We start from the raw sequence: 23,415 nt of genomic DNA on the forward strand, positions 1-23,415 counted from the left end.
GTGGGCCGCGCTGTCGTACAGCCATTTTGTTTTGACTGTTTCCCCACCACCTACCGCCATGTTGGTTCTTGTCATTTAGATGATTTCTGTATCTTCTGTTGTCGTTTTTAAGAAGGCTGGTTGTTGATGTCTCTAATTGCTTTAATAGGTGCTTGGTTGGTTAGTTCATTTGGTTGGTTAGTTTAATTTTAGTTGCAACTGACTGTGTTGTGGGTTGTTTTTGGAGTTTCACTGAATGTGGCCGATCGGCACGCTCGCATGCCTCATACAGCTGTACTACTGATTAGCATGTGGTGTGTGTGTGTGTGTGTGTGTGTGTGTGTGTGTGTGTGTGTGTGTGTGTGTGTGTGTGTGTGTGTGTGTGTGTGTGTGTGTGTGTGTGTGTGTGCATGGGTGTGTGTGTTTGCGTCTGTGTTTTGTTCCTAAGTGCAGCTATTTACGTAGTTTCTGTGTGTTCGTTCGTAGGTGTACAAGCGTGTGTGTGCGGTGCGTGAGTGTTTTTGTGTAGGTATCTTTGGTTTTGTCGTCTTCTCTGTGGTGTGTGTGTGTTGATTTGGTGTCTGGTGTGTGTGGCTCTATGTTGATGTGTGTGTCCTTGGTGTGTGTAGGTGACAGGGCCCAAAAGAAAGCACAAGCACAGTGACAAGCCCAAGAAACCTGAGAGTGGCTGCTCCTCCCCAGAACCTGACCGCCAGGACTCCTCCGGCAGCGAGCGTACGTCTCACACACACACACACACACCAACAATGTTACAATACCACTCACATTAATATACATACAATCCCAATGCCCCCCTTATACACACTCATACACCCCCCACACACTCATACACCCCCCACACACACATACACACTCATACACCCCCGCACACACACTCATACACCCCTCACACACACATACACATATACATTCATACACCCCCCCACACACACACACTCATACACCCCCCCACATACACACTCTTACACCCCCCCCACACATACACATATACATTCATACACCCCCCCACACACACACACTCATACACCCCCCCCACATACACACTCTTACACCCCCCCCACACATATACAATCAAACACCCCCCCCCCCTCATACACCCCCCCACATATACACTCATACACCCCCCCCCCCACATACACACTCATACACCCCCCCACACATATACACTCATACACCCCCCCACACATACACCCCTCACACATATACACTCATACACCCCCCACACATATACACTCATACACCCCCCCACACATACACACTCATACACCCCCCCACACATACACCCCACCACACATACACACTCATACACCCCCACACACATACACACTCATACACCCCCTCACATATATACACTCATACACCCCCCCACACATATACACTCATACACCCCCTCACATATATACAGTCATACACCCCCTCACATATATACAGTCATACACCCCCCCACACATACACCCTCATACACCCCCCCACACATATACACTCATACACCCCCTCACATATATACAGTCATACACCCCCTCACATATATACACTCATACACCCCCCCACACATATACACTCATACACCCCCTCACATATATACAGTCATACACCCCCCCACACATACACCCTCATACACCCCCCCACACATATACACTCATACACCCCCCCACATATACACATTTACACACTCATACACCCAACAACAGAATGGTGTGGGCATTACCCAACAACAGAATGGTGTGGGCGTTACCCAACAACAGAATGGTGTGGGTGAATACCAGTCATAAAAATAGTCAATAGAGAGAGTAGACTGCTGATTGGCCAGCTCATCCCCCTCAGGAGTATGACATCATACTCTGAGGAAATGGCAAGCAATAGCAAGTCTGTTTGAGATGCAAGTTTGAGGTTTTCAAAATGTTTTTTTCCTCCAATGTATTATTTGGCCTCAAATACGACTATAGGACGAGTCAACAACATTATTTGGGTATAAGTTAACATAAAATATACTTTTTCAAAGTGAAATTTTCACTGGACATTTACTTGAACATTTGTTATTGACTCTCTGTTACAGCTGATTGTTGCTGTTTGTGTATTTCAGGACACAACAGCAAGCACAGTAGCCGGTTAAGGAAAAAGGGCCCAGACCTTAGTGAACTTCAAAGTGCCATTGATTCTATAAAGAAGACACAGGAGAACATTTACAAGTGAGGGTCGTTCAAACATGAGACATTGAGTGTGTGTGCGTGTGGTCTTTGAGTGAGTGAGGATTCAATTGTTCCCAACTTATGAATTGTGAGTTTGTGGTTGTGCATATAATTCCTGTGACTGAGCCCTCACTGACTCTGTGTGTCTGTCTGTCTGTCTGTCTGTCTGTCTGTCTGTCTGTCTGTCTGTCTCTGTCTCTGTCTCTGTCTCTGTGTGTGTGCGTGCGTGCGCGCCTACATCTCCAGGAGCATCGGTGTGCTGCGCTCCCGAACGGCAGCGGGCCAGACGGCAGCAGAGGGCGGATTCCTGCAGCAGCGCGACTACGCCATCATCATCCTCCTCATCCTCCTTCAGGTCTTCATCAACTTCCTGTTCAAGTAGCAGCCGACAGACTGACAGCGAGAGAGACATATAGAGAGAGAGAGAGAGAGAGAGACAGATGGAGAGAGAGAGACAAGACTCATGGGGGGTTTGTCCAGGCTAAGGAGGAGAAACAGTCTGGAAGTGAACGAACTACAAGAGCACCCAGTAGCTCTGCCTCAACCCTCTCTCTCTCTCTCTCTCTACTGAGTTGACCCTGCTCCACTGTCCTCCGACTGGCCACCATTGTCACACACACGTCTCGAAAGCAAGCATTCCTGAAAGAGGCTCCTCAAAAACAACTGAAATTGTTTTTAATTTCTATTTATTTGTACCTGTTTAAAGATCCATGTATTTTTAAAGGGGGGGTGACACCGGCCAGGACTGAAGGGAAGTTGAGGTCAGTGTTCGGCCTTAGCCGGCGTCATGATGTCGTGAACTGGGCCTTGGAGTAGGCATTGACATCTGGTGGCCATTTTTTATTTTGCTAACGGACACCGCTCCTTGCATTTCACATTGCCCCGATTTCACCCGGCTCCCCAACTACAGGGAACATTTTACACTGAGACTTTTGAAGAAAAAAGTTCAATTTTTTTTTAAAGACTGTTATTTTGTTTGTTTGGTGTGTCCTTTGTGAGTAGAACCTCTAGTTAAAAAATATACGAGAAGGGAGAAGAACAGTTTTAAGCGGTCCAATATATGTGACGTTCTTTTGAAGCTTTGACAAGGCTCGAGTTTCCTAGCTTGAAGGTGAATCGGCAACAACAAAAAAAAGAAAGTAATTGTAATCAATCGATTTGAATCGTTCCACTCAAATTTGTATACAAAGTCAATTGTATAAACTAGATGCTTGACATGAATTGTTGCTGTGTGGTTAACATGTACAGTAGGAGGAATGTTCAGCTGACACACGATAGTGTGTAAACATCACTATGACACCTAGTAGACAGTAGAGTCCCCAGTGGGGAGGCTGTTCAGACTGTTGTACAGTAGTAACTCAACATTGTCAGCCAGTCAGAAATCAACTAGATGTAGTGTTTCAGGTGTAGTATAGGCCGTCAGTCCACTTCCTGTGTACATAGCTAACGGACTGACTCACTCATAGCAGTTGTGTTCTTTCCTAAAGAGACGTTCTTTCACACAGACAAGACCCTCTGTGGAACAAGCCAGTCTGGCGTTATCAATACCCCTTTACCTCGGTGTCTTTGTGGGCTGCCCACTCTGTGTGTGTCTGTGGTCATCGCCTCGTCACTGTCGTTCACGCATCCAAACCAGACGTTTAGAATGTGGTCACAAGAAAATAACACCAGTGCCTTCTAGAGTGGGGGTTTTGGGGGTTGGGGCTGGGGGTTTGGGGCTAATGGGGGGGATAGGGATTGAGAGGGGTGGGGCTGAGAGTTTGGGGGGTGGGTGGGGGGAGGTTTGAGGCTAATGGGGGGGTTAGAGGTGGGATTGGGGTTTTGGGGGGGGGGCGCTAACGGGGTTTAGGGATGGGGGTTTGGATGGATGTTTGGGGCTAACGGGGGGGTAGTGATTGGAAGGGGGGGGACAGTGAGGGAGTAGGTAGGGGTACAGTAGAAGTGTACGGGGGAGCGATAGCCAGTGTTTTGGAGTGGTCGTGCCATATCAAGCCTTAGAGAAGAGTCCTGCTTGGCCCCTCCCAGCGTTGCCGTGGTTACGCTGCCGTGGGAATTCTGGAAGCTGATTCCTGCCACTTGGAGAGAGGAGGTTATCTCTCCGAATCATCTCTCCATCTATCCTCTTTCTTTCTTTCTCTCTCTCCCTCTCTCTCTTCACAAGGCACCAAAACCAGAGGATCCACATGTCTCCTCTTCCTTTTCATTGTGTTGTATTATAATGAAAACCACTTTCTGTTTTTTGTTTTCTATGTGGCACATTTTTGCTTGCTCCATTGTTTTGTTTTTCCTTACTTTTCAGTGTTGATTTATACAGACGATACCGCTGATATGATTCTGTTCCATGTCGTTTTGCGGTCACCCCTCGATGACTTGAGTTCATTGTCAAATTACCTTTTTTGCATCCCTAATGGCACCCTATTACCAATATAGTGCCCTACTTTTGACCAGAGCCCTAAAATACATGTAGTGTACCATATAGAGAATATGGTGCTATTTGGGACCTACCCGTGGACTCTCTGTACCCAGACATCCCTGGTCTCTCTGTACCCAGACATCCCTGGTCTCTCTGTACCCAGACATCCCTGGTCTCTCTGTACCCGGGCATCCCTGGTCTCTCTGGTATGTATTTGTATGACAATAACACCTTCCTGAGAGTTATGTTGCCACATCCCCAAATAAAATCAAAATGACGTCTTTATTGTCTTGTCTGTATGGGGCCAATCAACTATATAACCTCTAGTCAGTGAACTATGTTGCCGGTCAGCTATAAAGACACACTTTGGTGAACTCATTTGAGGGATGATATGTCTACAGGTATATGGCCAATATAACGGCTAAGGGCTGTTCTTAAGCACGACGCAACACAGAGTGCCTGGATACAGCCCTAAACTGGTTATCAATGTAATTAGAGCAGTAAAATAAATGTGTTTTTTCCCCCTTGGTATACGGTCTGATATACCACGGCTGTCAGCCAATCAGCATTCAGGGCTCGAACCACCCAGTTTAAAATCTGTAATAGACCATGTACTGTAGTCTGTGAACCTGATGAACTAGTGTTGTGGTAACAGATCCCAACAGGGACAAAACATAATGACCTATTACAACTCTAGGATCGCTGTTGGACAAAGGGTGGGAGGGAGGATGACTGAGATAATGATCGTGAGAACAGAAGATGTATTTAGGGTTTTTATTACTGTGTTTGTTCTGCTTCTGTTTCCTTGCTGTGTTATTTTCGCCTGGAAGCCAAATGGGATATCCATCCGCCAAATGGGATATCCATCCGCCAAATGGGATATCCATCCGCAAATGGGATATATCCATCCGCTGTAGACAGGAGTTCTGTGGAAGCTGCTAGAACACCTTTCTGGACAGCCATGTAACAGATGGCTGTCGTCACTAGAGGGCACAGTTAAAACTGCTCAGACCATTGGCATTGCCTGGCATAACCCACCTCTAGACATGTATTCATCATTGCATTTGCCTAAAATGATTATAGGTCAGAAACAACTTCAACAACTATTCACTCAGGTCCAAGTTTATTTATTTGTATTTAACCGTATAGTCATACTGAGACCATGGTCTCTATTACAGATAGGACCTGAATTACAGAAAATACACACATCAATATAAATACATAATGCAAGTAGAAAAACAACATGATGATAAAAAACAGTCATAAGATCCTTTGAAGTGCATATCAACATGTGTAGTAGCAGGTACTTCCTTTAACCTGCTTTGGGTGCCAGATGGGAAGGGTTGCACTTTTGGGACTATTCTATTGGTTATGTTGCACCAGGCAAGCTCAATGAAGTGCAACTTAAGTATATGAAAGATAACAAATACATTTTAACTTTGGTCTGTACACACACACACACACACACACACACACACACACACACACACACACACACACACACACACACACACACAGTCCCCATCTAGCATGAAGTTAAAGAGACCAGTGGCTAGCTCCCATTCCAGCATCTGGCTGGCCATGTCCCAATAATATACACTAGCTTCCTGTCTTCATTTTCATCTTTCCTTCACAAACACTAATGACTTGACCTGTCAGGTGCCAGCACTATGGTGAAACCCTATAGAGACCCGTCACCTCTCGGCTGTGGTGAAGGCAAGGACACCAGAAAAGGAAGCCACTTTAGGAGTATTAGGACCAGTGGCGACCCGTCACTCAGGGCAGGTGGGGTTTTTCAGCCCCACCTGTTTTCAGCCCCACCTGTTTCGAGCCCCACGTGTTTAGCTAAAAATTATTATATTGTTGTGCCTGTTTTGCATGTTATTTTGGCATTAATTCATGTCACATCAGTTTGCAAACAATGTGAAATAGAAAGAGAAATAAACTGTAGTACAAACATGCTCTCTGTTGAGAAAGGCAGCTCCAAAATGCAGCTGTTTCAGCCTAGCACAGTGCTTTCTGTGGTGGAGGGACAGCCAGCGGAATAGGCGTTGGTAATCTTGTCTAGTGGCGCCGTGATTGGCTCAGTGTTCTGTCACTCGTGGGGACACTACGTCACCGCAGAATCGTTAAAGAGAGAGCCAAGCAGTTCAAGTCCCCTTGGGTGCTGCCATAGATTTACATTAGAAGTGCCCATCCAAGAAGGCTCAAGGTCATTGGCCACAGATAAAATGTCAAATCACGTTATATCTACCGCAGCTTTGATTGGACTGATCATGTTACTTTCAGAATCTTAGCTAGCGAGCCAGACAAGCAGTCATCATGGATCACGTCGACAATCTGCAATCCTTTTCAATCCTTGTCATATGAAGAGAAATTATAGATAAAAGGTATTCGTGCTCATTGGCCATTGGACATAAACATTACTCAACAAGTCAGAAATCGCAAATTCAACAATGAGTGGTTTGGAAGGAATCAGTGGTTAACTGCAAGCGTTGCAATGCAATCCCCATTTTGCTTCCCCTGCCTGCTGTTCGGTGGAGAGGGTGTGTGGTCCAAGTCTGGGTTTAAGGATTTGAAACATCTGTCTGAAATGGTATTTTTTCCAAGCTTAACAGGATAAACAATGTAGAAAATAGTACAAAATAAAGAAAAGCCCTTGAATGAGTGGGTGTGTTCTAACTTTTGACCACTCATTCATCATAGTTTGCTTTCGGCCGTTCTAAGTAGCGTACAATCCCCACCGTCGTTTAACCACCATTAACACAAACCCTAAAAAGCCTATTCGCTCAAACGTGTCACCTCGAAGCCTCGACAGGGTGACTTAAGGCTCCAGTGACAGATTAGGCAGGCTGCGATGATGGGTGAATCCCAAATGGAACGCTATGTCCTATACAGTGCACTACTTCGGGAATATGGTGCCATTTGGGACACAGACGATGACTCACAAAGGCCCAACGGATCTGTGGCTAAGGCTAATGATGGATGCATGCTGATAGAGCCCTGAGTGGCGGTAGGGCTCAGAGCTATGCCCACTGAATTATGCAGTAATCAACTTCAAACAGGGGTAACTGATGCTGCCGCTTAAGCTTTTAGCTTCCCTTCAGCATATGCTGGGTCGTTTGAGGAAGTAGTTTCCGTTAGTTCGGGAAGGCTGTCCTTTTCAATCTCAGCTATAATGCCTGTGATATTTTCCAAATGAGGAAATATTCTCTATAATGGACGGGTGCACCGTGCACGTTTCTACTGTCTCCGTGTACATTTAGGCTTTTATTTGACTGAGGAAAGGCTGCCAGGCTGAGGCTCTGCCTGCGCCCAACACCTGGAAAATGGGCCAGACGTTGGTGTGATCATTTCAGATGGAGGCTGAAGCCTGGCACGGCCACACCTGCACTACACTCAAGTTACTCTTCCACTAAAATGGCTGCCGGTTCTTTGTGGTGTACCAGGGTTCTGATTCCACACTGACTCTCTGGGGCGTCGTGGGTTTGGGGAATAGAATTAAGGAGACGATCATATTGTCTTGTACTGCCTGTGTCAGTTTCACGCTGATCACAATTGGTAATAAGAACCTGTCCCTAGATGCTGATCTTGGGTCACTTTTGCATTTCCCCCACTAATGTTTAATGTTATGATTGGGATAGGGGAAGCTGATCCTAGGTCTGTACCTAGAGGAACCTTCACCCCGGAGTGTTGAGAATATATGCAATGCCTGGCAGCACCAGACTACCCTGGAAGTGGACTGGACCCGTGTCATGTCTAACGTGTCTCCAAGATTAGGGGGGTGGTGACCTGGGTGTGTTTTCTCAAAACACAATGAAGATTACATGGACAGAGGAGTCCTGATCCTAGTTCAGCACTCATACTCTACAACCTCTGATTTGGAAGTGCCAAGCATCCCCTCTCTTAATTGTAAGGGGTGACCTGATTGGTTATCGCAGTGCCAAGTGCCCCTGGAAGCTGTCCATAATTCCAACCTGGATATTATGTGAAAATGTATAATATGAACACCTGAGGTAGAGTTAGTGGATGCTGGCTGGATGCACTTTACTGTATGTGGGCTGGGGTCAAAGGTAGTTCACTATTGTGAATAGGGTACCATTTGGGATGCTGCCACAGTGTGTCAGTCAGTCCCTCAGTCTGGGTGAGGTGGCGTTGTGCTGAGGCCAGAGCTTGATGCTGCCACGGTGTGTCAGTCAGTCCCTCAGTCTGGGTGAGGTGGCGTTGTGCTGAGGCCAGAGCTTGATGCTGCCACGGTGTGTCAGTCAGTCCCTCAGTCTGGGTGAGGTGGCGTTGTGCTGAGGCCAGAGCTTGATGCTGCCACGGTGTGTCAGTCAGTCCCTCAGTCTGGGTGAGGTGACGTTGTGCTGAGGCCAGAGCTTGATGCTGCCACGGTGTGTCAGTCAGTCCCTCAGTCTGGGTGAGGTGACATTGTGCTGAGGCCAGAGCTTGAACAGCTGGACCTCTATATTATGTCTTAATCCTTCTGTCTGCTGATGCATGCTGGGAGGCCAGTGCCCACGGACCGAGGGCTCAGCGCCCTCCTCCCACCTGTCACAAACACACACACACACACACACACACACACACACACACCACTCCCCTGGTTAAGAGATGAAAGAGACCACCAAGGGAGTGATTCTAATTGGCTATACCTTCGTCCCTGTAGAACTGTTCATATCTTCCCACCATGTGACTGGTATTTTGTTGTCTGAGCTTCAACACGAGGTTTGGGTGTGCTTGTCCTTTCTAACACATTCCCATGATATGTAAGAGTTGGTTAGATTTCTGAAGTCTGCTGCTCTTTTGTTTTAGTATAGGAAGTGTTTATTCAACTAGAAGAAGAATCATCATCATAAGAGTGAATGAATTAAGGTTAGAGTTAGATTAGGAACGAGGGTTAGGGGTTGAGGTTAGGTATGGTTTCAGTTGGGTTAAACGGGCGATCTGCAGTTGCTACACAAATGAATGATATGTACCCATTGATTATTGAAGCACATAACTTGTAAATGCCTCACTAGCTTAGTTCAAAATAGCAGGTACTTCCTCTTTAGTATAGCATGTGCTGCCTCTTTAGTATAGCGGGTGCTGCCTCTTTAGTATAACAGATGCTGCCTCTTTAGTATAACAGGTGCTGCCTCTTTAGTATAGCGGGTGCTGCCTCTTTAGTATAACAGGTGCTGCCTCTTTAGTATAGCAGGTGCTGCCTCTTTAGTATAACAGGTACTGCCTCTAGTATGGCAGGTGCTGCCTCTTTAGTATAACAGATGCTGCCTCTTTAGTATAACAGGTGCTGCCTCTTTAGTATAGCGGGTGCTGCCTCTTTAGTATAACAGGTGCTGCCTCTTTAGTATAGCAGGTGCTGCCTCTTTAGTATAACAGGTACTGCCTCTAGTATGGCAGGTGCTGCCTCTAGTATAGTGGGTGCTGCCTCTTTAGTATAGCAGGTGCTGCATCTAGCATAACAGATGCTGCCTCTTCAGTATAACAGGTGCTGCCTCTTTAGTATAGCGGGTGCTGCCTCTTTAGTATAGCATGTGCTGCCTCTTTAGTATAGCGGGTGCTGCATCTTTAGTATAACAGGTGCTGCCTCTTTAGTATAGCGGGTGCTGCCTCTTTAGTATAGCAGGTGCTGCCTCTTTAGTATAGCGGGTGCTGCATCTTTAGTATAACAGGTGCTGCCTCTTTAGTATAGCAGGTGCTGCCTCTTTAGTATAGCAGGTGCTGCCTCTTTAGTATAGCGGGTGCTGCCTCTTTAGTATAGCAGGTGCTGCCTCTTTAGTATAGCAGGTGCTGCCTCTTTAGCATAACAGGTGCTGCCTCTTTAGTATAACAGGTGCTGCCTCTAGTATGGCAGGTGCTGCCTCTTTAGTATAGCAGGTGCTGCCTCTTTAGTATAGCAGATGCTGCCTCTTTAGTATAACAGATGCTGCCTCTTTAGTAAAACTGTAGCAGGTGTTGTCTTTTTAGTATAACAGGTGCTGCCTCTATCAGGCAAGTCAATATTTTCACTATCATGTGGATTGTGGTGTGTATCTGACTGGGTTTCAAACTTTTGTCTCCTGCGAACAACAACATTGTTAGGCCTGCAATGTGCTGGTGATACCCTGTGAAAGTGATGTCATTCTACCAGGGTCAGTACCCTAATCTTTTGATTAGGCTTGACGATTATATCATAACATTCGTGAACACGCAGTCATTTAAGGATGTATATAAAATAATATTTGTGTTTGTGGATGAATTTACTTCTGCCAGAAGTCTTTTCTAAAGTTTTGTCTCTGAAGACTAGCAGGTTACTTCTTATAAAATGACGTGTCACTTTCATAGTGTATTTTGTGCCTGCATGTCCCACTGGGTGTTCAACCCAGGGCTCCTGTGCACCGCAAGACTGTTAGACCACTGAGCTAAGGCCTGGTCATTATGTTGGGAAGCTAATGCAAGTCTTCAGATCTCAGGCAAGATTACTAATCACATGAGTGCGTGTCACCGAACCACATCCAGTACGTATGTATGATACACTGAGCTTGATCATTGTCCGAGTCAGTGCGTAGAGAATAGTTTATTTTGGGCTCTCTTCTTGTCTCTTTACCAACCAAATCTCCATATTAGGCATATTTCACACGTCCTGGTGTAGCCTGTGTCACTGTTGCTAAGCTACCCGCCCCTGTCTGCTCCTCAACCGTGCCAGCTCAAGGTTGCAGAGCTCTCTGCTGCTTCTCTCTCTCTCTCTGTGTGTGTGTGTGTGTGTGTGTGTGTGTGTGTGTGTGTGTGTGTGTGTGTGTGTGTGTGTGTGTGTGTGTGTGTGTGTGTGTGTGTGTGTGTGTGTGTGTGTGTGTGTGTGTTTGCTTGTCTGTGAGAGGGTGGCATCTCGCAAGGCTCCTGCCATCCTATCCACATATGCTGCCTGGCAGGCCAATGACATCCTTCCTCAGTAGCCGCATTCTCTTTTTTTCCCAAGTGGGGTGGAGAGAGGCAGGGAGGACGTGGGGTGGAGAAAGAGAGAGAGGGAGGGAGGACGTGGGGTGGAGAAAGAGAGGCAGGGAGGACATGGGGTGGAGAAAGAGAGGGAGGGAGGACATGGCAGGAAAAAAAGAAAGGAGATGGGGAAGCACCTTATATATATATATATATATATATATGTAATCCTCTCCTCCTCTACTCCCTCCCCCTCTCCTCCTCATCTCTACTCCCTCCCCCTCTCCTCCTCATCTCTACTCCTTCCTCCTCTCCTCCTTCCCCCTCTCCTCCTCCCTCCTCCTCTCTCCTCCCTCCCCCTCTCATCCTTCCTCCTCCCTCCTCCTCATCTCTACTCCTTCTCCTCCTCTTTCCTCCTCTCTACCTCCCTCCTCCTCTCTACTCCCTCCCCCTCTCCTCCTTCCCCCTCTCCTCCTCCCTCCTCCTCTCTCCTCCCTCCCCCTCTCATCCTTCCTCCTCCCTCCTCCTCATCTCTACTCCTTCTCCTCCTCTTTCCTCCTCTCCTCCTCCCTCCTCCTCATCTCTACTCCCACCCCCTCTCCTCCTTCCTCCTCTCCTCCTTCCTCATCTCTACTCCCTCTCCTCCTCCTTCCTCCTTTCCTCCTCCCTCCTCCTCATCTCTACTCCCTCCCCCTCTCCTCCTTCCTCCTCTCCAACCTCCCTGCTCCAAATATCTACTCTCTTCCCCTCTCCTCCCTCCTCCTCATCTCGACTCTCCACTAACATCCTCCTTGTCAGCTAGCATCCTGGCAGTGGACAGGCAAAATTTGAGCTTTTCAAGTAATGGTGCCTCACAACCGTTCTTACTTTTATAAACACGACAGACGACAGGCGACAAGGACACAAGTCTATATAAGCGCTGGGAGAGTACTTTGGGATACAGTACACACACACACATCTTTTATGTATCTGACCCCTGATACCATTGACTCATTCGACAGGGGTGCGCCCTCCCCCTTCCTCTCTCAACCTTTCCCCCCTCTCCCTCCAAAGGCAGGAATGCCCTTAACCAACATAAAAGAGAGAGGGGTAATCTGCAGCGTTGGTGTTTGGGGCGGGGGAGCTGGCTCAGCAGTGTATTTATCCCCCTGTGGGATCGCCAGCGCATAAAAGAATTGCTGCAGCGAGGCTCTCATTCAGAGCAGGATTAGCGCAGCATTACTCCATTTTACTAGTCCTGCCCCGGCCCACCACAGACATGCACAGAGCATTCAATGCAGCGACTGCCGGACAGTTCTATCTAGACCATACAGCTAGATAGTCAGCCCACTCACACTGCACTCCTCCCTCCCTCCTTTCTCTCTCTCTCTCTCTCTCTCTCCCTTCTCTCCCCCCCTTTCCCTTCTCTCTCTCTCTCTCTCTGCCTGACAGGGGCATCTCTATTCCCTCCCTCTACAGTGGGGTTTGATGAGTGGAATCCTACATTGGATGACCGCATGTTTTGTAAATCTCATTGAGCCGGATGCTATTTTTAGCCGGAGGAACAGCTATGGGGTGGTGTCGTGGTGGTACCCCCTCTGTATAGCTACTGGCACTTACTCACTCACACCACCGCTCACTATGTATGCAATGTGCATCCCAAATGGCACCCTATTCCCTATAGACTGCACTACTTTTCACCAGATCCCTATGGGAGAGTGTACCATTTGGGACATAGAATATGTGTTGGATTCAGGTCTATTCTTCTCTGGCAAGCAAACTGATTAGCTGGATATGTTTCAGTCAGTTTCAGCCCTCTGTGGGCACAATGAAGTGCTGCTTCTGAAGCTCAACATTTCTTTCAAAACCTGATGAGCTCATTCTATACCGGTATCGTCTCATTCTATACCAGTATCGTCTCATTCTATACCGGTATCGTCTCATTCTATACCAGTATTATCTCATTCGATAACGGTATTGTCACATTCGATACCAGTATTGTCTCATTCGATACCGGTATCGTCTCATTCGATAACGGTATTGTCTCATTCTATAACGGTATTGTCTCATTCGATACCGGTATCGTCTCATTCGATAACGGTATCGTCTCATTCTATAACGGTATCGTCTCATTCGATACCGGTATCGTCTCATTCGATACCGGTATCGTCTCATTCGATACCGGTATCGTCTCATTCGATACCGGTATCGTCTCATTCGATACCGGTATTGTCTCATTTGATGCCAGTATTGTCTCATAGACCTTTCTGTTATATCAATAAGCTCCACTCTCCATCTCATGTTAGCTTTTTATCCACAAACAAAACAAATGATATGTATTTCTAAAACTAGATAACACATTTCTTCCTCAATGGGAAACCTTATAAGTATTGTTACTTTCTGTTCTAAAAAATTTACTCATCTTAGGTTACCTGATGTACTCATCTTAGGTTACCTGATGTTATCATCTTAGGTTACCTGATGTTATCATCTTAGGTTACCTGATGTTATCATCTTAGGTTACCTGATGTTATCATCTTAGGTTACCTGATGTTATCATCTTAGGTTACCTGATGTTATCATCTTAGCCTACCTGATGTTATCATCTTAGGTTACCTGATGTTATCATCTTTGGTTACCTGATGTTATCATCTTTGGTTACCTGATGTTATCATCTTTGGTTACCTGATGTTATCATCTTAGGTTACCTGATGTTATCATCTTTGGTTACCTGATGGTATCATCTTTGGTTACCTGATGTTATCATCTTTGGTTACCTGATGTTATCATCTTAGGTTACCATATGTTATCATCTTAGGCTACCAGATGTTATCATCTTAGGTTACCTGATGTTATCATCTTAGGTTACCTGATTTTAGCCGTCTTAGGTTACCTGATTTTAGCCGTCTTAGGTTACCTGATGTTATCCGTCTTAGGTTACCTGATTTTAGCCGTCTTAGGTTACCTGATTTTAGCCGTCTTAGGTTACCTGATGTTATCGTCTTAGGTTACCTGATGTTATCATCTTAGGTTACCTGATGTTATCATCTTAGGCTACCTGATGTTATCATCTTAGGCTACCAGATGTTATCATCTTAGGTTACCTGATTTTAGCCGTCTTAGGTTACCTGATGTTATCCATCTTAGGTTACCTGATGTTATCATCTTAGGTTACCTGATGTTATCCACCTTAGGTTACCTGATGTTATCATCTTTGGTTACCTGATGTTATCATCTTAGGTTACCTGATGTTAGCCGTCTTAGGTTACCTGATGTTATCATCTTAGGTTACCTGATGTTATCATCTTAGGCTACCATATGTTATCATCTTAGGCTACCAGATGTTATCATCTTAGGTTACCTGATGTTATCATCTTAGGTTACCTGATTTTAGCCGTCTTAGGTTACCTGATTTTAGCCGTCTTAGGTTACCTGATGTTATCCGTCTTAGGTTACCTGATTTTAGCCGTCTTAGGTTACCTGATTTTAGCCGTCTTAGGTTACCTGATGTTATCGTCTTAGGTTACCTGATGTTATCATCTTAGGCTACCTGATGTTATCATCTTAGGCTACCTGATGTTATCATCTTAGGCTACCAGATGTTATCATCTTAGGTTACCTGATTTTAGCCGTCTTAGGTTACCTGATGTTATCCATCTTAGGTTACCTGATGTTATCATCTTAGGTTACCTGATGTTATCCACCTTAGGTTACCTGATGTTATCCACCTTAGGTTACCTGATGTTATCATCTTAGGCTACCTGATGTTATCCACCTTAGGTTACCTGATGTTATCATCTTAAAGACATCTCTGTGGCTCAGATGGTCTGAGTCCCAAATGGAACCCTTTTCCCTATATACTGTAGTGTTCTACTTTTGACAAGGGCCCATAGGGAGAATAGGAGGGAATAGGGTGTCATTTGGGACTCCCAAAGGAGTGAACCGCCTCATCTATTCATTTTACTTTTGCTCTCTGGCCCCACCAAGATGGACCTGTCACACAGACTAGATGGACCTGTCACACAGACTAGATGGACCTGTCACACAGACTAGATGGACCTGTCACACAGACTAGATGGACCTGTCACACAGACTAGATGGACCTGTCACACAGACTAGATGGACCTGTCACACAGACTAGATGGACCTGTCACACAGACTAGATGGACCTGTCACACAGACTAGATGGACCTGTCACACAGACTAGATGGACCTGTCACACAGACTAGATGGACCTGTCACACAGACTAGATGGACCTGTCACACAGACTAGATGGACCTGTCACACAGACTAGATGGACCTGTCACACAGACTAGATGGACCTGTCACACAGACTAGATGGACCTGTCACACAGACTAGGGGTGTGTGTATCTCGCATCCAGTTGTCTCCCTGTTCTCTCGTGTCATCTTACATTTGTGTTGCTCTGCCAGTGGAAAACATTCAGTAAATGTATATTTAAATGTTTAGTAGTGCTAAAATGAAAGAAAGTGATCATGCACTTCCTTATGTAACAGAGGTGGTTTGGTGAACCACACTCCAGTGATGCCTTGCCTAAGAACTGAAGACTTGCAGTAGTTCCCCAAGCTAATGCTTAGGTTTTAGCTCAGTCTTGTGGCATGCAGGAGACCCTAGTTTCAACCCAGTTACACCAGTGTCTTTTAGTTACAGTACATGTAGTTACTTTATTTTACCCCATTAGAAGTTTGGGAATTTTGAAAATGCTTCATCTTTGACAACTTTATGTCACGCTGGTATAAAGGATTTTGGAGACAGACGGAGGAATACACAACAGTTTTGTTTAATACACCCAAAACAAACATGTATACAAAAACACTGGGCTGTACCCAAACAAAAGAGCGAGGGAAACATCGTTGAACGCCACGGGACGATACCAGTAATAAACAATATATAAAGCACACAGCATAACAGCTGCAGCACCGCATAGGTACTCACACCACCAATAGACATGGGAACAATAATGGACAGCTCAATGGAAACCAAAGGCCACACTTATACAAGTACTAATCAGTGGGAATAGGGGACAGGTGTGCTTGATGAATGTTCCGGAGGGATCCGTGACACTTTAACCAGTGACATTTACTAATGATTACTGTTGATTGTTGAACTGTGCACAATGAAATTGTTGTCACTGATTTAAACATGCTTTTCTACCATTGTAGAAACTGAGAAATGAATTGCTGAGATTGAGCCATAGCTTTGTGTTGCTGTAATTGGGGGAAGTGAATCGATACGTTCTAAAAACTCACCATATTGCAGCTCCAGCTTGGGAAGGAATGGAAATCCACTCCACGCACTCACACACACGCACACTATCCATACACACACACTGGGTAGTGTGCTAACACTATCCACACACACACTGGGTAGTGTGCTAACACTATCCATACACACACTGGGTAGTGTGCTAACACTATCCATACACACACTGGGTAGTGTGCTAACACTATCCATACACACACTGGGTAGTGTGCTGACACTATCCATACTATCCTTACACACCCTGGGTAGTGTGCTAACACTATCCATACACACACTGGGTAGTGTGCAAACACTATCCATACACACACTGGGTAGTGTGCAAACACTATCCATACACACACACTGGGTAGTGTGCAAACACTGTCCACGCACACACTGGGTAGTGTGCAAACACTGTCCACACACACACTGGGTAGTGTGCAAACACTGTCCACACACACACTGGGTAGTGTGCAAACACTGTCCACACACACACTGGGTAGTGTGCAAACACTGTCCACGCACACACTGGGTAGTGTGCAAACACTGTCCACACACACACTGGGTAGTGTGCAAACACTATCCATACACACACTGGGTAGTGTGCAAACACTGTCCACGCACACACTGGGTAGTGTGCAAACACTGTCCACGCACACACTGGGTAGTGTGCAAACACTGTCCACACACACACTGGGTAGTGTGCAAACACTATCCACACACACACTGGGTAGTGTGCAAACACTATCCACACACACACTGGGTAGTGTGCAAACACTATCCATACACACACACTGGGTAGTGTGCAAACACTATCCACACACACACTGGGTAGTGTGCAAACACTATCCACACACACACTGGGTAGTGTGCTGACACTGTGCACACACACACCATGTCTGATGTGAGGCCCATCCTCACCTGAGATGTACGTAGTCAGAATAATCCCTTCCTCCCTCATTGTTTGACTCTGTCCTGGGTCCCCAAAGGTGGAAACATGCTAGGAGGAGGTCAATCTATTACCCCTGTAGTGATGCAGTGATAACCCCCAGTCTACCCTGTAGTGATGCAGTGATAACCCCCAGTTCTACCCTGTAGTGATGCAGTGATAACCCCCAGCTCTACCCTGTAGTGATGTACTGATAACCCCCAGTCTACCCTGTAGTGATGCAGTGATAACCCCCAGTTCTACCCTGTAGTGATGCAGTGATAACCCCCAGCTCTACCCTGTAGTGATGTAGTGATAACCCCCAGCTCTACCCTGTAGTGATGCAGTGATAACCCCCAGTCTACCCTGTAGTGATGCAGTGATAACCCCCAGCTCTACCCTGTAGTGATGCAGTGATAACCCCCAGTCTACCCTGTAGTGATGCAGTGATAACCCCCAGCTCTACCCTGTAGTGATGTAGTGATAACCCCCAGCTCTACCCTGTAGTGATGCAGTGATAACCCCCAGTCTACCCTGTAGTGATGCAGTGATAACCCCCAGCTCTACCCTGTAGTGATGCAGTGATAACCCCCAGTTCTACCCTGTAGTGATGCAGTGATAACCCCCAGCTCTACCCTGTAGTGATGCAGTGATAACCCCCAGCTCTACCCTGTAGTGATGCAGTGATAACCCCCAGCTCTACCCTGTAGTGATGCAGTGATAACCCCCAGCTCTATCTTGTAGTGATGCAGTGATAACCCCCAGCTCTATCCTGTAGTGATGCAGTGATAACCCCCAGCTCATCCCTGTAGTGATGCAGTGATAACCCCCAGCTCATCCCTGTAGTGATGCAGTGATAACCCCTAGCTCATCCCTGTAGTGATGTAGTGATAACCTTCAGTCTACCCTGTAGTGTTGCAGTGATAACCCCCAGCTCTATTCTTTATGGATTTCCACTTCCTGTATCTCGTCTCCCTCTTTCAGCGATAAGGGATGGGAGGACCCATAGAAATAGAATTACTATCATTCTACGGTTATTCTATGAGAATATCACTGCTTTGTCACTAGCTGTGGGTTCTCCTCTCCTCTCATCACTAGCTGTGGGTTCTCCTATCCTCCTCTCATCACTAGCTGTGGGTTCTCCTATCCTCCTCTCATCACTAGCTGTGGGTTCTCCTATCCTCCTCTCATCACTAGCTGTGGGTTCTCCTCTCCTCTCATCACTAGCTGTGGGTTCTCCTATCCTCCTCTCATCACTAGCTGTGGGTTCTCCTATCCTCCTCTCATCACTAGCTGTGGGTTCTCCTATCCTCCTCTCATCACTAGCTGTGGGTTCTCCTATCCTCCTCTCATCACTAGCTGTGGGTTCTCCTATCCTCCTCTCATCACTAGCTGTGGGTTCTCCTCTCCTCTCATCACTAGCTGTGGGTTCTCCTATCCTCCTCTCATCACTAGCTGTGGGTTCTCCTATCCTCCTCTCATCACTAGCTGTGGGTTCTCCTATCCTCCTCTCATCACTAGCTGTGGGTTCTCCTATCCTCCTCTCATCACTAGCTGTGGGTTCTCCTCTCCTCTCATCACTAGCTGTGGGTTCTCCTCTCCTCTCATCACTAGCTGTGGGTTCTCCTATCCTCCTCTCATCACTAGCTGTGGGTTCTCCTCTCCTCTCATCACTAGCTGTGGGTTCTCCTATCCTCCTCTCATCACTAGCTGTGGGTTCTCCTATCCTCCTCTCATCACTAGCTGTGGGTTCTCCTCTCCTCTCATCACTAGCTGTGGGTTCTCCTATCCTCCTCTCATCACTAGCTGTGGGTTCTCCTATCCTCCTCTCATCACTAGCTGTGGGTTCTCCTCTCCTCTCATCACTAGCTGTGGGTTCTCCTCTCCTCTCATCACTAGCTGTGGGTTCTCCTATCCTCCTCTCATCACTAGCTGTGGGTTCTCCTCTCCTCTCATCACTAGCTGTGGGTTCTCCTATCCTCCTCTCATCACTAGCTGTGGGTTCTCCTATCCTCCTCTCATCACTAGCTGTGGGTTCTCCTATCCTCCTCTCATCACTAGCTGTGGGTTCTCCTCTCCTCTCATCACTAGCTGTGGGTTCTCCTATCCTCCTCTCATCACTAGCTGTGGGTTATCCTATCCTCCTCTCATCACCAGCTGTGGGTTCTCCTATCCTCCTCTCATCACCAGCTGTGGGTTCTCCTTTCCTCTCGTCACTAGCTGTGGGTTCTCCTTTCCTCTCGTCACTAGCTGTGGGTTCTCCTATCCTCCTCTCATCACTAGCTGTGGGTTCTCCTATCCTCCTCTCATCACTAGCTGTGGGTTCTCCTATCCTCCTCTCATCACTAGCTGTGGGTTCTCCTCTCCTCTCATCACTAGCTGTGGGTTCTCCTCTCATCACTAGCTGTGGGTTCTCCTCTCGTCACTAGCTGTGGGTTCTCCTCTCGTCACTAGCTGTGGGTTCTCCTATCCTCCTCTCGTCACTAGCTGTGGGTTCTCCTATCCTCATCTCGTCACTAGCTGTGGGTTCTCCTCTCGTCACTAGCTGTGGGTTCTCCTCTCATCACTAGCTGTGGGTTCTCCTCTCCTCTCATCACTAGCTGTGGGTTCTCCTATCCTCCTCTCATCACTAGCTGTGGGTTCTCCTATCCTCCTCTCATCACTAGCTGTGGGTTCTCCTCTCCTCTCATCACTAGCTGTGGGTTCTCCTATCCTCCTCTCATCACTAGCTGTGGGTTCTCCTATCCTCCTCTCATCACTAGCTGTGGGTTCTCCTCTCCTCTCATCACTAGCTGTGGGTTCTCCTCTCCTCTCATCACTAGCTGTGGGTTCTCCTATCCTCCTCTCATCACTAGCTGTGGGTTCTCCTCTCCTCTCATCACTAGCTGTGGGTTCTCCTATCCTCCTCTCATCACTAGCTGTGGGTTCTCCTATCCTCCTCTCATCACTAGCTGTGGGTTCTCCTATCCTCCTCTCATCACTAGCTGTGGGTTCTCCTCTCATCACTAGCTGTGGGTTCTCCTCTCATCACTAGCTGTGGGTTCTCCTATCCTCATCTCATCACTAGCTGTGGGTTCTCCTATCCTCCTCTCATCACTAGCTGTGGGTTCTCCTCTCCTCTCAAATCAAACTTTATTTGTCACATGCACGGAATACAACAAGTGTAGACCTTACAGAGAAATGCTGACTTACAAGCCCTTAACCAACAGTGCAGTTCAAGAAAGAGTTAAGAAAATATTTACCAAGTAGACTAAAATACAAAGTAATAATAAAAAGTAACACAATGAGAATAACGAGGCTATATACAGGGGGCACCGGTACCGAGTCAGTGTGCGGGGGTACAGGCTAGTTGAGGTAATTTGTACATGTAGGTGGGGGTGAAATGACTATGCATAGATAATAAACAGCGAGTAGCAGCAGTGTACAAAAAGGGAAGGGGGGGTCAATTTAAATTTAATTTTATTAATTGTTCAGTAGTTTTATGGCTTGGGGGTAGAAGCTTTTGAGGGGCCTTTTGGTCCTCGTCACTAGCTGTGGGTTCTCCTCTCCTCCTCTCATCTTTACTTTCTCCCCATCGTTTCCCTCTCATGGACTCCTTGACGTCCCACAGTCTGCAGCCGATCATCTACCTATTGTGTCTGGAGAGGAGCAGCCGCCCTTTGGCTGCAGACTGCTTTGAACAGATCCCTTTGCATTTACTGTGGATGGGAGGATGTATACCTTGCAGGGGTAACAGTAACGTGTGTTCAGATGTTTATTCAGACCCAGAACATGTCGGTGCTGTTGTTGTTGTCTAGTCAGACAGGGCCTCTAATCTCCCCAAAAATATTATGTTATTTTCAGTTGTCAATTTTTGTTTTAAGAGATACTTGTGGTGCAGGCCTGAGATGTATTTTTAAGACCCCTTTCAGAGGGAACATTTCTTAGACTGGCACCCGAGCTACCTGTGGTGCATCCTTACTGGCTAAAACAAATTGGGGGGAAAATGTGTTCCCCACAACACACAGAGTCGGAGATAGGTAAATCATATTCTCTCTGCATGACCTCCTGCTCATAAACATAATCACTAATTCACAATGATCTCATCATCCGTCCACATCTTTCCAGTAATTCATGTCTGGGTAGAACAAGATGTCTGTGCATTGTGAATAAGCTGGACGCCCACATCGACAGCCCTCATCGGAGAGGAGGCCATATTGTTTCTGACAGAGTTGAGGAAGTACAAGGAGATTGATGTGGGAGAGTGAGTCAACGGAACGATGAGAGAGGAGAGTCGAGACTGTGTGGGAAGCAGTGTTTGTTATCGGTGCACTGGAATGGGAGAGCTCTCCACTCCCCTAGCTTTGGAGGTCTCTCCATGCCTGCCTCAATCCCTCTGCCTAGTAGTGCCTCTTGATGGTACAGCCAGGGAGTTGAATTAGCCTTGAGAAGGTAAACTAGCACCTGATACTCAGTTTTATTTCCAGAGTAAAACACACACGTTTCACACCTCTACCCCTCAGGTAGGCAGGTTACCGCCAGGTTGGGCATTTTAATTCTAACTTGGCACAAGCAGACTTTATTCAACTACTCATGGGCTTTATGATTAGTTGAGTTGTTGAATCAGGTGTGCTGAGTTAGAACTACAATGAGCGACCATTGGGTTTCCAGAGAACTGAAGTTGAGAGGCACTAGTCTTTGGTTCCCAAATGATGGGTCCAAACCCATTGGCGAGTCTTGGTCAGTTTGTACTGAATGTTTTCTGGTTGAGAACCAGGTTACAACCAACTAGTCTCTGATACAACCAAGAAAATATGTATTTTTCCAGTCCAGTTTTTAAGTAAATACTTGCAGTAAACTTTGCAATACATTAGGAGCTAAAGCAGATTGTGTTCTTCATTTCACCGGTCACATTATTTAACATTATGAAGCTGACCATGGTTCTCCAGAACAGTGGAGCCAGTCACGTGTTTGTTTATAAATAGCACAACGGGAGAAAGCTGGAGCAGGTGAGTCCAGCTGTGTATTGACAGGGGCCGTGTTTTATATATAGGGGTCAACAGTGTTTTTTTGCTTCAATAGAGTGATCAGGGACGTGCAACTATAGTTTTCCTTCACAGAAAATAAATTAGTGCAACACATTCGGCAGAAAACAGCTGCATTGTCATCAGATGACAACAGAAGTGCAACAGTATTTCGCTGGCAGCCACACAAGTAAATAAGCTTACAATGAAAAAGCAAGGTCTTTTTTTGGAATGTTTATCATAGAAAGAATGTAACCAGATACATTTCTTCATGTTTTGCTTAAAGTTAATCTTGTATTTTACAGGAGAAAAGTGAACTGGTTACACCAAGAAATGTACAGTGGGAAAGTATCTACACATCAGTCAGAGTGCTGTCTGCTGATAGAATGCCAGTTTGGAATTCTCATCCCAACGGAGAAGTTCAACTGAAGCACAAAATTAGTTAGATGCCGAGCAGAAATTCCAATAAAAAGCATTTTAGATCTGCATTTTATAAAACGCAGCAAGATATTTCGCATGTGTTTTGTCTTTTGTTCCTGCGTGACAAACAAAGAATTCTGCGTTAGGGCGACCCCTAAGATTAACTTGCTAGTTGTCTAAGTAAGTGGCTGAATTAATAAGGTCACAGGGCATCATATTGTGTTAGCTTTCTGTCTTGATTGAGAAGTCAAAGCCCTTTGGATGAGTTAGTTATCTTTCTTCATTTGCACAACGTTTCTCATTCAC

At 46.3% G+C, this 23,415-nt stretch overlaps 1 protein-coding gene across 11 annotated transcripts in view; it reads left to right on the forward strand.

Moving 5' to 3' along the window:
• osbpl8 (oxysterol binding protein-like 8) overlaps nt 1-3,888 on the forward strand; it is a 152,150-nt gene extending 148,262 nt beyond the window's left edge. For 8 of the 11 annotated variants that reach the window (XM_071332062.1, XM_071332067.1, XM_071332069.1 and 5 more), the window contains 4 exons: nt 466-504; nt 609-714; nt 2,084-2,189; nt 2,436-3,888. In XM_071332062.1, the coding sequence (XP_071188163.1) occupies nt 466-504; nt 609-714; nt 2,084-2,189; nt 2,436-2,571 (387 nt within the window). In that variant the 3' untranslated portion in view covers nt 2,572-3,888. The remainder of the gene's footprint in view (nt 1-465; nt 505-608; nt 715-2,083; nt 2,190-2,435) is intronic. The other 3 variants (XM_071332064.1, XM_071332065.1, XM_071332070.1) reach the window with 1 other exon arrangement.
• Nucleotides 3,889-23,415: the final 19,527 nt, after the last annotated feature.

The sequence above is a fragment of the Salvelinus alpinus genome, chromosome 11, assembly GCF_045679555.1.
Source record: "Salvelinus alpinus chromosome 11, SLU_Salpinus.1, whole genome shotgun sequence".
Lineage (NCBI taxonomy): Eukaryota > Metazoa > Chordata > Actinopteri > Salmoniformes > Salmonidae > Salvelinus > Salvelinus alpinus.